The 13,657-nt window shown below is 46.0% G+C and overlaps 2 protein-coding genes across 4 annotated transcripts in view; one reads left to right on the plus strand and one right to left on the minus strand.

Moving 5' to 3' along the window:
• Positions 1-699: 699 nt before the first annotated feature.
• TPMT (thiopurine S-methyltransferase) lies at positions 700-12,923 on the minus strand. Of its 2 annotated transcripts, XM_048940691.1 has the most exons (9): positions 12,336-12,923; positions 11,511-11,633; positions 8,842-8,934; positions 7,933-8,065; positions 7,453-7,505; positions 3,635-3,709; positions 2,859-2,944; positions 1,873-1,917; positions 700-1,144 (listed from the first exon to the last, which is right to left on the minus strand). In XM_048940691.1, the coding sequence occupies exons 2-9, from the start codon at positions 11,540-11,542 to the stop codon at positions 1,014-1,016; spliced, it is 648 nt and encodes a 215-aa protein (XP_048796648.1). In that variant the 5' UTR covers positions 11,543-11,633; positions 12,336-12,923; the 3' UTR covers positions 700-1,013. The 2 variants fall into 2 exon arrangements, with proteins under 2 accessions (XP_048796648.1, XP_048796647.1); XM_048940690.1 differs by lacking the exons at positions 11,511-11,633; positions 12,336-12,923 and adding an exon at positions 9,610-9,848.
• Positions 9,896-13,657, plus strand: part of KDM1B (lysine demethylase 1B) — a 29,058-nt gene continuing 25,296 nt past the window's right edge. For both annotated transcript variants that reach the window (XM_048940676.1, XM_048940677.1), the window contains exons 1-3: positions 9,896-9,940; positions 10,065-10,131; positions 12,940-13,042. In XM_048940676.1, the coding sequence (XP_048796633.1) occupies positions 12,953-13,042 (90 nt within the window). In that variant the 5' untranslated portion in view covers positions 9,896-9,940; positions 10,065-10,131; positions 12,940-12,952. The remainder of the gene's footprint in view (positions 9,941-10,064; positions 10,132-12,939; positions 13,043-13,657) is intronic.

Genomic DNA, 13,657 nt, shown 5'->3' on the forward strand with positions numbered 1-13,657 from the left:
GGGATGTGGTTTAGAGGGCACGAACGTTTGGCTGGTGTTTGGACCAGATGATCTTTGTGGTCTTTTCCAACCTTAATGGTCCTATGAAATCATCAGAACATACAGTCATCAGTCCTAGAGACTCACAACCCTTGGTCTACAACTTCAAAAATTCACATGGCTTTTCCTCTTGTGCTAGTATTACTGTCAGTACACCGCATTGTAATCATACAAGTGTAATTGTTAACAGGTGGAGAACAGCAGACTGTGCCAGCTGCCCACTTATCTTCCCCAGCTGCCCTTGTTGGCACCACAAAAAGCAGCATTTGAACCTGAGCTGCCATGACTCTGTGCTCACAAGCTTCCCTTGGACAGATCTCCAGAGTTCTGCCCAGGCAGCAGCTGCTGGCAGTCACAGAGAAGAGACCTTAGTTATTTTTTCTTTAATTTCTGACTACATGAGCTGATAAATAGAAGGAAAAAGTACACTTTAAAACCACTTATTTATACATGGACTTTAAGGAAAGCTGTGCACAGCTGAAGGCAGAAGTCAGCTGTGAAGTCAGAGCTGACTCTGAAAGCAAAATCATCCAAAGATGTTCCACAGACATTTTTTGTATGTTGAAACCTGCTTTAAGATTGCCCTAAAGCATTTAAAACATGAGACAAGCATAAAAGAAAGGCAGGAGCGTGCAAATAACAAACATACAGTTAGAAGAGTGGTGTAATCAGGATGGTATTCTAAAGGTTTATAGTTAGATTATCACAGTGGAAAGAGACAATCAAAAATGAACTGCTCACCCACATCCCAGGCTCACAGTAGAAAACTCCAGAAGGAGGCATTTCCAGAAAGAGACCCTTCCTTGTGGCAGTCAGCCCTTACATGGGGTCTAGGAGAGTTGCAGCCAGGCTCCACACCTTCTATCACACACCTAAATTGCCTTCAGCTGTGCTCCATGCAGTCCTTGCCTCCGGTGATCAATCAGTGCTTCAGGCCGTGACTCAACAGTTCCCATGCACAGAAGGTGTGTTGTTTAAACTGATTTTAATGAAGCTACAAACTTTATTAGATACATTGCTTCCAGAAAATAATCTAGTCCCCACTGCTTGTGTCTCTCTGAGAAGTCACTGACTTTCTGAAGACACTTAATTTCACACTGGCTGCCTGAAAAGGAAGAAAGAACAACTAATCAAAGAATGGGAAGTCACTGAAGAAAGTAAGGCATCAGAAAACAAGATTTTATGCACAGATCTCCTGGTCCCTACTGGTGTTACACAAATCAACTGAGGAAAACTTACCTGTCTCTTTTGCACTGGGACCCAACTGTCCGTAACAATGACTCACTGTACACAGACACTTCAGAGGTCTCAGAAAGATGTACGTTTAAAAGAAGTACAATATCAAAGGATATCAGGAAGAACGTTTGAAACTAAATAGCTGCCACAATTCTAACATTATCTTTCAAATGCAATGGAGTTGTACGTTTAGCATTTCTGTAGCATGACGTTTTACTTCTCTTCTTTGTTTACAAAAGTGCAGCAGAAACCAATATCCAAAGGCCTTATATAAAAAAGCCAGGGCAGGTGGTGATGAGGTGCAGAGACAGGTGAAATGGTCAAACAGGACTGAAGCTACAGGGCCACTATGTGCAATCCGAATCCTGAGAGGGTGAACGGATGCCAGGCAAGGAAAGAGACAGTGTCTGCCTCTCAGGTTTTCCTCATGTCTTTTCAAGAGCTGAGAAGCTGCATTGACAGCAAAAGCCTTGTGACAGCATGGCATTTATTTCCCTTATTACTGTTCTGTGACTCAATCTCTTATCTAAGAAGCAAGCAGGTGATTCCCTCACTTGCTGCAGAGGTAGAAGCACACAGTGCTGAAATACTACTTACCAAACAAGCTTTTAACTTCAGATTCAGGAACATAAAACGGTGGTCCTGGAAAGAAAATGGTGAAGCTAATCAGTGAGGAGACACGGGAAGGAGACATATCTGTAGTACAGCACCCACAGCCTCTGTGTGCAGCCCCACCTGTGGGATCCAGAAAACACCATGGTGGAACCTCAGGTAGCCTCAGGTGCTGCTGCTGTTACCTCCAGGCTGCAGTCAGGGCAGCCATGTTGTCAGGAGTTGGAAGGTCACAAACATGCCATGGATACAACCACTGTGTCCACTCAGTGCAGTGTGTGAATTTACAACAGTCCCTGTCTGTTGTAATGGCATAGTTCAAGCTAAAAGCTGAATAATGTGAGAGGGAGAGCAGTGTATGAAACTACTGTGACTAATGATAACAAGAGCTATTCTTTGAAGGATAATTATGCCCAAGAGCTCAAAAGTAAGATATCTCTTTCTTTTGAGAGGCAGTAGCTAACATAATGAAAATAATGAACATAATGAAAACCTAGACATAGTAGCACATAATAAAAGTTATAAAAGGGAAAAATACTTCATGGGTTACAGTTTCACCTCCTCCAGGCATATTCTGACCATGGTAGCAGTAAGGGGAAAGGCACAAGATGTGCAGCACGCTGGGCTGCAAGTATTGAGCAAATAAACCAAGGGTCTAAGGTGATTAGTGTACTTAGAAGTGCTGTGAGGTCCCTAGGCCAGACAGGGGGTATGATGTTATTCTAAGCATTCACTCTTCCAGTTTCATTTCGTTGTTAATATATCTTGCTTTTCCTTCACTTGTCCTTGGCACATCTGAGTGCCAGAGGGAAAGGGTCAAGCTTCCTTGACACCTAAAAGAACCATACTGACACAATCAGCTAACAAAGCACTGTTGATAAAAAAGCAATACTAAGGTATCTACCACGTCTATCCACAATTTGTATTACCATACATGCAAAATGAAAACATGAGCAGTGCGAAATTCTCACCGTTGTATTTGGTTGGATCATATAAAACTGTAACGAGGAGATAAGAAGAGTTTTTCTCCATTAGGGAGCTCATCAAGGTGACATAGCTAAAAGGAGATAGTCATACTTTATTATTTTGGAACAGCACAAACATTGAAGCATAGCATTCAAACTATCCACCAAATAAGGTGATGTGTTCCTGTGCAGAGACAAGTTGAACTGACCTGCACAGCAACCAAGTAGAAATACATGAGCATGAAATTCATGCAGCTCATGAAACATCCCAAGTAAAGGTTTCTGTGCACCCTCCATAAACAATCATTTCCCTCTTTTCCCACACTCATCTCAAAACTAACAGACAAAACACAGCATTCATCTGCCATGGTTTAGAATGCAGGACCAATCTTTTGAAATGTGCCAGGTAGCCTCAAACTGAATTTGGGTTGGCTATGGGCAAGAATGGAAAAAAATAAAGGGAAGCAAGGAGAAAACAAACAAAGAGAGGCAAGAGAAGCAGGTGGGGTGAAAAGGAAATAATAAAATTCAGATGAGACGTGCAGCTCTGCTTCTGCTGGGTTGCAGCAAACCACATATTTTCCCACCAAGAGGCAGGGCGGCTTCCTGAAGGAAGCTCACAAACAGAGAGGGCAGAGCTCTGTAGCTGCAGCTCGCCATAGAGAAAAACGTGCTTAGGTTATTTTGTTGAGTGAGAGAGAATTCATCCCCGGGTGGCAGGAGGGAACAAAAGTGTCACTGGATACATCAGGGAAAAGTAACAGCCAAGCAAATTCACTAACCGTTGCCTGTCGCATGGATTCACAGCCACCAGAGCTCCTCTGTCCCAAACCCCATCGAACTTGCCAACAATTGCACTATAGAAAGAAGAGGAAAAAGCTTAAATGCAGCAATAGGGTTACGTTATCATTATTCAGATACTTCTGTGTAGTCACAAGCAGTCTCCAGCTATCTGTGCAGACCTGGTTTGCAGATACGGTCCAGCATTTTCCAAACAACACTAACAGGCTCTTCAGAAACCCTCCCATACACTGTCCTGCTACGACAGCATGAGGTGCTGGAATTGCTCAGCATTTCCTTTTCTCTAGGGGGTGCAGAGACAAGCAGGAGGAGGAGGTTAGTTTAAATACTTTGGGGATTTGAGTCTGGGTTTTTGGCATTCGTACTCCAGTATAATCCTTGAGGCAACACTGATGTATATTTGGGATGCTGACAGTTTATGGCCAACTTCTAAAGCCCACGTATGATTTCCAACACAAGTTAGAGAAGGCACCTCCCTGCACTAGGGCTGTTGAATATGGCACACTCAGGCATTCTTAACACCTCAGTTCCCAGCTACGTGCCCAGGACAGGGAGCTGCAGTTTGCAACTTGTTTAATCTTAGAAAAGCTAAGGTAAGCTGATGCTTGCCTCAGTCTAATGCTGCCACAGACATTATTTGCCCCTGAATGTGCTGGCAGATGGCTTCAAGGACTACCCAAAGCCTGCACGTAGCCACGACTATTGGAAAATGCCTTTGTTAATACTGTGTTAAAGTAGATGTTTAGGGGTATAAAGAGCCTTGTTTCTGGTAGTTATTAAAACTGGAAATTGAAGAGTATTGTAATAATAAACTGCATTATTTTAGAAGTCTGAAATACATTTACTTAAAGAGAAAAAAATAAACAAATAAAACTTGGCAATACCATTTTGTGCACTGGGAGGATGCCTGAGTCCCATTGCATCATTTTTCTTCACTTCTCCCTGCCCTGCTGCTCATTTCATTGCAACAGCACTGCCGAGTTTCTGGCACCTAACCTAGAAGCTCCTGTACTTCCTGCTCTACTGTGATGAGACATGATAACACTGTAAATTCTCAACTTCTTTCAAAGCTTGCCAAGACTAAGCCTCTAATTTAAATAATCAGCCTTCTATAAGAAAGGAGAGTTTTAAAGAGACAGTTAAGTATAAAGTGGGGATGAGGAGGGCAGGTGACAAACTCAACCATCTGAGGCTGGGAGGCTGTTCTCTGCACAGACAAGCCTGCTCTGTGACCTCAGGAAACATTCTACTGTTTTTTTGCTCCTGATTTTTCTTTCCAGCTTGAATCTGGTCTAACTGTAATGGCAGCAGTGATTCCACGCAGACATTTCAAGTACTTTGCTCCCCACCATTTCACTGGCGACTACAGCCACGGCAGGCTGCAGGCAGCCTCACGCTGTGACCTTTCCTTGCATTTGGTCTCTGGGCTGCTGAGCCATCTGGGTGCTTCCTGCCTCTCTGTGCACTCAGCTCTCTTCTGAGGAGAACAAAGCCACGAGGAGAAGGAGGAAAAGGCACACAGCTGACTTTCATCCTAATGAACATGAGGAACACATCTCAGTGCCCAACTTTCAGCCTTACGTTGCCTCCTGCTACAACTTTATACAATATGCAGCACGAGAGATGGCAGTCTATTTACTACTACAATTTATAAAAATCAATGAAAAATCAACATCTAATACAGGAATTCACATACCACAGAAATCCTGCTTCATCTAGGCAATAACGTTATGAATTGCTCTCTCTGCAGAAGTTTAGTAGGTTCAATTGAAGCAGTTTTTGTTTATTTATTTAAAGCTTGGCAGCCGTAACTGCATTAGGACACACGAGCATTGTGCAATGTAACTGTTCACCACACTTCCCAGAATTCCCACCAAAAGCAGTAATTGCTGTCACTCTTTAACTATCAGGAGGCTTTGAAATGCTTCATTCTGACAAAGGTCACCAGCACACCTGAGATTTCCTCTCATGCTTGTTAGGCATGGCGATCAAAAGGGTTTGTTAGCAGGCCAGCCTCAGCAAGAGAGAAATAAGTTCAATTTCCATCATTACTGGGTACATAGAAACTAGAGCTGCGTGTGCATTTGCAGTCCCAGTTACCTGCTGACTGCTGTAGGGAACGAGGTCTGTACTCTCACCGCAGCAGCACTCAGCACAGAGCCCCATGTCCAGGATGTGTATCTGCCCATTTATTTTGTGAGTGACAAACCTGTGTACTGGGCCCAACAGACATGAACTCAAAATTTCACTAGTTACCTATTTTTGGTTAATCTCACAGTATTATTCCACTGCAGTGTGACGGAAGGTATGGGTCTCACCATGCTACTTGCTACCAATTTTGGAACTGGATTTTTCAAAAACTGCAGATGAGAAACTCAAGCAGCCCCTGGGTAACCTGTCAGCTCATGGTTAGAAGGGTATGTAGGAACCAGCACAGCAAGTAGCTCCATCACAGGGGGGAAGGCAGGGAGGAAACCAGGCAGTATCTACAAAGTCGCTTTTGTATGCAGCCCATCTGTTCCAAGGCATTCACTTTTGCAAGACTGGCTATATACACAACATTCAAAGCAAATGAAGTCAGCTGCAACAGCAAAAGTCTTAGCAACAATCCATTGTAAAGGTTAAGCCTTGATCTCCTTGCACAGCCTGCAGTCTCCAGCTATCCCAAGTACTGGTGCAGACCAGAGGACATTCCAGGACAGACTTACATCTGTGGTGAGCAGCACCAGGAGGCTTCTGGGGACAAATCAACAAGCAAGACACACTACTGCCCAAGGCAGAGCCTCCTGTGCTAGAGGTTGAGAGAGTCCCTGCACAGCTCTGTGCTCTGCAAAATCCCCCACCCACTGACACCTGTGCAGGTGCAAAGCCAGCACCAGATCTGAGAAGCGACTCCAGAGGATGCAGAGAACAAAGGGCCACAATATTTGTCAGGATTCAGTAGTGTGGGTGGTGCTGAAGTATTCTGTATTTTCCATTGTGACTTTTAACTAATAAGGAAGAAATAATAAATAAGGATATTATAGCAGTAGGAGTAATTTAGAGTAAGTTGAGCCATGTTTGTAAAGGCACTTGGAGAGTCACTGTTGGACAATATGTTACGTAGTGTCATAAACTGGGAGTGATGCAAAATACTTTAAGTCCATTTTTAAAAGTGTGTTTCATAAAGCATGGGGCACATAATCAGTGGTACAGCTTACCCACAAATATGTGAATTGCATAGTTTTGGGGAAAAGTATATTTAGTACTTAGTTAAAAGAAAAAAAACTATTCAAGGCAATATCTCTAATATTCTTTTCACTTTTGCTAAGCTACTCAGAGATCAAGTGAGGATTTCGCTTTGTAGAATCCATCAGTGAGAATGAACATAATTTGTTTTTACTGAAAAAGCCAATGTGGTTTTGTATGACTTTTAGATGACAGCTTAGAACAAGTCCATGTGAAGGTATTTGGTTGGCATCTTTACCTAATGGTCAACGTGACAGTTAATTTTTGTTAGATAGAGGCCATTCACATTTCTCACACAAGTTTAAAAAAGAGGTTTCTTTAGAGGTTCTGGCTCAACAGGCTGGTCCAAATAACATGATTGGACAGTATTAATCATAGAGTCACAGAATATCCTGAGTTGGAAGGGACCTGCAAGGATCATCAAACCTAACTCCCAGCTTCAAGAAGCACCATCCAAAATACAAATCTTATGTCTGAGAGCGTTGTCCAGAAGCTCAAACTCCCCTGAACTCCAGCAATTTTGGGCCATGTTTGGTTATAAAAAATTGTAGAAAACTCCATGCATTCCTACCTGGACAAATCATAAATGCTGCAGCAGTACAGACAAATGTTTCCAGAGGTACTCTAAAATAAAAAGCAAGGGAAAAAATACTAATCAGAAACTACATCTTTAAATACATTTTACACTTAGGTGTAATGAAGGAAACCCACGAGAAACCTTTTATACTTTGTTTTTATTTGTTTTAACTGAGGTGCCTCTCCTGATCCTTTCCATAGAGGTTCTGGCCTGTTGAGGCACGCAATTGTTCCATTTTAAAATATGCTACTTTGTCAACTTTATGTTCAGGCCTTTTAGAGTCATTCAAAAAGCCTGAAGTAACCACGCTAAAAAGAAGAACTGCTCAGTCCAGTGCTCCCTTCCAAACCTCAAAAGGAGAAGTGAATGACTACTGGTAAGGCAGAGGCACAAAGCAGAAGGACTTGTTTGCTCCGTTGTGCCTGCAGTACATGGCTGAACACAGCAGACTGTCTGGCACTGCAGGAGACATACCTGCAACTTTTTGGCTCCTGAGATCTCTGGGACTGGCTCTTCACGATAAGGGAGACCCTGATCTGCAAAGAACTCCTTCAGCGCTTGCTCGCTGACATCCACGCCGACGATGCTGTGTCCCATGTCTGCCAGCCTGTGCACAGCAGAAGTCCCAAAGTTGTGTGAGCAGCTCAGTGCACCAACATCTCCTCTACACCATGAGTTCATAGAGAAATGCTGCCCAGGCTCTGGCTTCAGGATGGATTGGTGCAACTCACCTTGACTTTCTGGGGCTCTCACATTTTATTGAACACTACCCCCATGCAATCTGAGTTCAAATTAGCACCACTCAACATATGGCTGCTGAGGGCTTGAAGGCTTTTTTGGGTCCAATTGGTTATTCCTTTATTCCTATGAACCTGGTGAAAGCGAGGATGGTGAAACAGAGAACCTATGGCTGTTTGCACAAAGATGTTTTGTTGCAGGAGCCAAGGCAGCCAGGCTGTCCTGTGGCCCAGCAGTTTGGCTGATGGGGCAGAGCCTGCATGCTGCCCAGCAAGCAGTCATTGTCACAGACTGTGGTAACATGGGCTGTTGGGATTCCATGGGGAAGTGGTTCAGCTGGGGGGGTTGGTTTGTGTTCCTTCCCACCTGCGACCACATGGCCTTCTGCAGCCCATATTATTTGTTATAAGCCCTCCCTCCCCCCCAAAAAAAGAAAGTGAAAGTAAAATTGTAGAAGTGTTAAAAAAAAAAAAAACTATATTTAGCCCAAATCACTTAAATTCCCAGCAAATGAACCGCACTGTTTCCTCCCCTCAGCCTGCCTTCAGCAGCGTGTTTCCACCAGCCACTACAGGCCTGGGAATTTCCCTTCTCCCTCCCCACACCAGTAAGGGCTTTCCAGTCACGATCCCTGCCATTCCGTACCACTTCATGTCGACTGCTTTACCACAAAGAGGGAAAAATATCCTCAGCCCACTCCTGCCATCCACCAGAAGGTCCAGGTACTTCTGTAGGAGCCTGCAGGGGAACAGAGGCATTAGGAGGGGTTGTGGGTGCTGGCACAGAGTGATGTGCAGCACGCCAGGCAGTGCCCAAACTCTTGCATATTCATAGTCAAAAATAAGATTCAAAATACAAATAAATGAATTCACCTTCCATTTTCTTAGAAAATAACCTCAATTTCTGCTAGCAAGGGACACTTTTCTGCTTGTCTCATCAGGTAACAAAGCCCATGTAATGATCCCATCTCTCGTTGGGACACTCAGAGTGTGGTTAAACTGCTGTACCACTCCTCTAGAAACGCCTTTCAGGCAATTCCCGCTGGATGATGGCTGGGTTTGCACCCTGGCCCCGTCCCCCAGCACAGTCGCTGCCCCAGGCCCCGCAGTCAGGTCCAGTCCCACCCCTCACACCCAGCAGCAGCGTGGAGTTGTCGCTTCAGCAGGCGCGGGGCTTCGGTCAAATCGTCTAAAGCTCATCGTTTAGAACACGATTTAAGGAGTAAAGGCTCTAAACGCAGCGCGAATTGGGCGTTCTCTGCCGTTTTCAAACAAATGTAGGTGACAACAACGATTTCAGTTTCAGGCCATGTTTGTACCGATCTTTTTTCCTGCCTAAGCTCCGCACTTATTACCGAGAGCCGCTCACCCCGCCCCCAGCCCTCCGCCCGGGCCGAAGAGCGAAGCGACCTACGGATGCCCGTGCTCCTTATGGAAGGCGGTGGCACCCGCGCTCCACTTCCGCAGCCATTCCTCTACGGACAGCACCCGCTCCCGCTGCGCCTCGCTCCCGCAGCCCCCCGGCTCCTCCATCTCCCCTCCGACGAGCCCCTCGCCGCGGCCGTTCCCAGCGGCGGCACCTGCACGGCGGCGGGGCCGGCCCGGGGCGGCGCCTCCCTCTCTACGCACCGCGGAGAGCGGAAGCGGCGGCGGCGGGAGGCGGGCTGAGGGCGCTCGGCGCCGGTAGGAGGAGGAGGAGGAGGAGGAGGAGGAGGAGGAGGATGGCGCTGGGGATGGCCGCGGCGGTGAGTGAGCCCCGCTGCCCGTCGGCCCCCGGCCCGGCGGCGGGGCAGGTGCAAGCGCAGCCCTCCCCCGAGCTCACCGCCGCGCCCCCCCCTCCATCCTTCCCCCCTTCTCTCCCCGCTGCAGCTCTAGCAGGAGGCGGCTCGGGCACGCGTGGATGCGCTCTCCGGCCCCCGGGCGAGCCGGACCCGAGGTGAGCGCCCCGGGGACGCTGTCAGGGCCGGGGGACTCCGGGGCGGCTGCTGTCAGCGCGCTGGGGCTGCGCCCGGCCGCGACTCACCGGCTGCTCTCGCTTCCTGGGTGTGGGCTGTGTGTGTGTGGTTTCTATTTTCTTCTCTTTCCTTCTTTTTATTTTTTTTCCCCCTCCAATGCAAACTTGCTGTTAAGTCTCCCGGCACAGGCCGGGCGTTAGGGGGACGAAGCGGTACGGAACGTGGCACAGCATAGGGATGTGTGTCTCTTTCCCCTTTAAAGGGTCTCTTTCCTCCGGCACTGCGATGGTAGGGTGCGCAGTCACATAAAGCATAGCCAAGTAGGCAGCGTCCGCTGCTCTTGAGAAAGCTGCGGGAGTGGGAGGTGTGGGGCTTTTGGGAGGGGAAGCAAAGGCAAAGCAGTGTACAGCTGGAAACAATGGCCTTAAAGCAGTTATATATGCAAACCCACCTCTTCACCTTCTGCCTCATCCCCTGCCAGCAGCATCCACGACAAAAACACATCTGTGCTTCCCTACATCTGCTCTCTGCCTATCAAGGCGGGAGGCCCTGTGAACCAGCGACGTTTTCACCAAACTTCTCAGTGGACAGTGGCTGCTTTTTGATTTTCCCCCCAGCCCCACATACATGGGGCTGCATACTCCCCTCTGACTTTGGGATGAGCTCTGACCGCCTGCAGCCCCCCACCTGGCTGCAAGGGATGATGAGCTGGCATGGGAGGCTGAGGTGATAGAGAGGTGATGCAAAAGGATAACGTTGATAGGACAAGGGGGAATGGTTTCAAACTAAAAGAGGGTGTCAGGGGGAGATTTTTCACTGTGAGCATGGTGAAGCACTGGCACAGCTGCCCAGAGAAGCTGTGGGTGCACCAACCCTGGAGGTGTTCAAGGCCGGGTTGGATGGGGCCATGGGCAGCCTGAGCTGGTGGGGGTGGCAACCCTACCCTTGTCAGGGATTTGGAATCATCTGGGTTTTGAGGGCCTTTCCAACCCAAACCACTCTGTGTTTCAGTGACTGTTGTGCTACTGGACAGCCCTGTCAGCAAAACCTGACTTTCATTTCCTGGGGCTTGAAGTGGTACTTTTGGGAAGTGTCATCTAAGTGGCACTAGTTGGCTTTCCTTTCTCTTCTCCAACCACCACCACCTCCATATGGTGGAGTATATGATGGTGGACTGCTGTTGCTTTTTTGGCATAATAATAGATATATCTTTTCTCCCTCTAGTTACATATAATGTTTGCATACAAAAAAGAAAGTTAATGTTTGAGTTGGCTTCCCGAGCTCAGTTACTTTCTCACATCTGTGGATATCCTGTGATTTTCTTTTTTCCCCCTTATGCACTCAAATCAGTTCCTCCTACCTGGAGAGCAGAAACTTTGTAACAACTCCCATTCTCTCTTGCTGCTACCTTTACTTAGGAGAGCTAGTGAATGAAGCCACTGCTAGCACTCCATGCTGTCAGTTGGAATGAGGAGGATGCAGCCTGGAACAACCGAAAGAAATCCCAGATATAGTACAAATACATACATAAAAATAGTAATAAAAAATTGCAATCTGATCCCTATTACACCAAGATAGCATTCATGATTCAGTGCCGTAGTCTGTTTCCTTTACGTGTGGTAGATCAGATTTAATTCTTCCTGCAAGCTATTTTATTTGTATTTTAATCCTTGCAAAAAGAATACCTTTGATTGTAATGTTTTACATATGCTTTCCCATTTCTGCAGTGTGCTTTCTCATACTCCGTGCTTTCCAGATTACATGATGAACTGTGGCCTTCTTCCTGTTCCCAGGGATGTAGTTAAATATAAGCATGGATTTGCCTTCTGGTGTAGAACTTCTCTCCCGAAGCAGTTTAGTAACTGCATTTGTGATCTCCCAGTTAACTAACATCACAATGCAGCTGCTGCTGTTTAGACCCTAAATTCTGATGCACGTTCACAGGAGGGTGTGTGAGTCATAGAATTACCAAGGTTGGAACAGACCTCCAAAATCATTCAGTCCAACCACCCAGCTACCACCAATACTTCCCCACTAAACCACGTCTCTCAGTACAGCGTCTAAATGGTTCTTGAACACCTCCAGGGGCAGTGACTCAGCCACCTCCCTGGGCAGCCCATTCCAGTGCCTGACCCCTCTTTCTCCCATCCAACCCCTGTCCCCTGGTGCAACTTGAGGCCCTTACCTCTCATCCTCTCACCAGCTGTGTAGAAGAGGCTGACCCTCGCTTAGCCACAACCTCCTTTCAGGTAGCTGTAGAGCTATAAGGTCTCCCCAGAGTCTCCTCCAATCTAAACAATCCCAGTTTTGGAACTGGTGTTTCATTTGGTGGTGAACATCTGAATAAAAGTGCTGTACCACGCAGTTCTGTTGCTACCAATAAATCAGTTGTCAAGGAGAAGAGCACTGTGAAGGCTTGGATTTCAGAGCTCGCATTGTGAACTGAAGTCTACTCGCATTGCTGACCCTAATTCTAGTCCAGATCATCACGTAATGCAAATCAGATTACTGAAATCCAGGGTATGCTGATCTGGAACAGTCCGTCAAGATGTACTCAAGGATCTAATCTTAACTCTGAATTTAGTTTAGAATAAGATCGTTGTTCATTTCCCCATAATGCCACCTTCATTTCCATCCTGGGTAGGCTGAATAGATTCTTGTCCGTGTTTCTCTGACAGGAGAAGCAGTGTAAGTGAGGCTGTGCCGTCCAGGTGATTGGATAGCTCTGCAAATTCAACCCATTCTTATTTTTCTTTTTTCTTAACTGCTCCCTACCTTTTTCTTTACAGGTCTAATAATACAATGTCAGCTGGAAGGGTACGAACAAAGAAAAAGGCATGTTCTTCAGAGCAGTCTCCAGACAGCCTTCCTCTGAGGAGTTCTGGAAGACAGGTATTTATAACAATTTGACACTCTTGTATTTTGATTTTCTGTTAATGCTTATAAAGAAGGTGTTTCACTGTGGATACTTCAGGGATGGAACGTTTTTGCAGGAAGAGGGAGAATCAGTTCTGTGAAGTAGGCAAAGCTGCTTTTTTATCAACAGTATTTGGAAGAGACAAGTGCTCTGTATAACTTGAAAATTCTTGATGTGTTAAAAATACAACCAGAGCTTTCTGTGCAGCTGAACCAGGCTGTCCAAGACCCAAATTAATGTGATACACAGCATCTCTGAAGCCCATAAGAGGTATTTGGTATACAGTGTTGTATCTGGAGTCCAAAACAAAATATTCCTCCAAACCAGCCCTAATATTTTGTTTGAGGTGCAGATAAGATCACGGCTAATTAACATCAGTAAGTATGTGAAGGAGAGATTTTTTTGAAGGTGGAATAAAAAGAATGCCTGAGGCTTGACTCATTAGCATGTGATGGAGCTCAAAATGCTATTTAAACCAGAGGCTTTGCTTATAATTTCTTCAATGGTATCAGTTAAGCTAAGGCAAGACATTTTTAGCTTTAAATGATATCTTCATCTTTACTGTTCTGTTTTTTTTTCTGGGGGAGAGA

The sequence above is a fragment of the Lagopus muta genome, chromosome 3 (assembly GCF_023343835.1).
Source record: "Lagopus muta isolate bLagMut1 chromosome 3, bLagMut1 primary, whole genome shotgun sequence".
NCBI classification, from domain to species: domain Eukaryota; kingdom Metazoa; phylum Chordata; class Aves; order Galliformes; family Phasianidae; genus Lagopus; species Lagopus muta.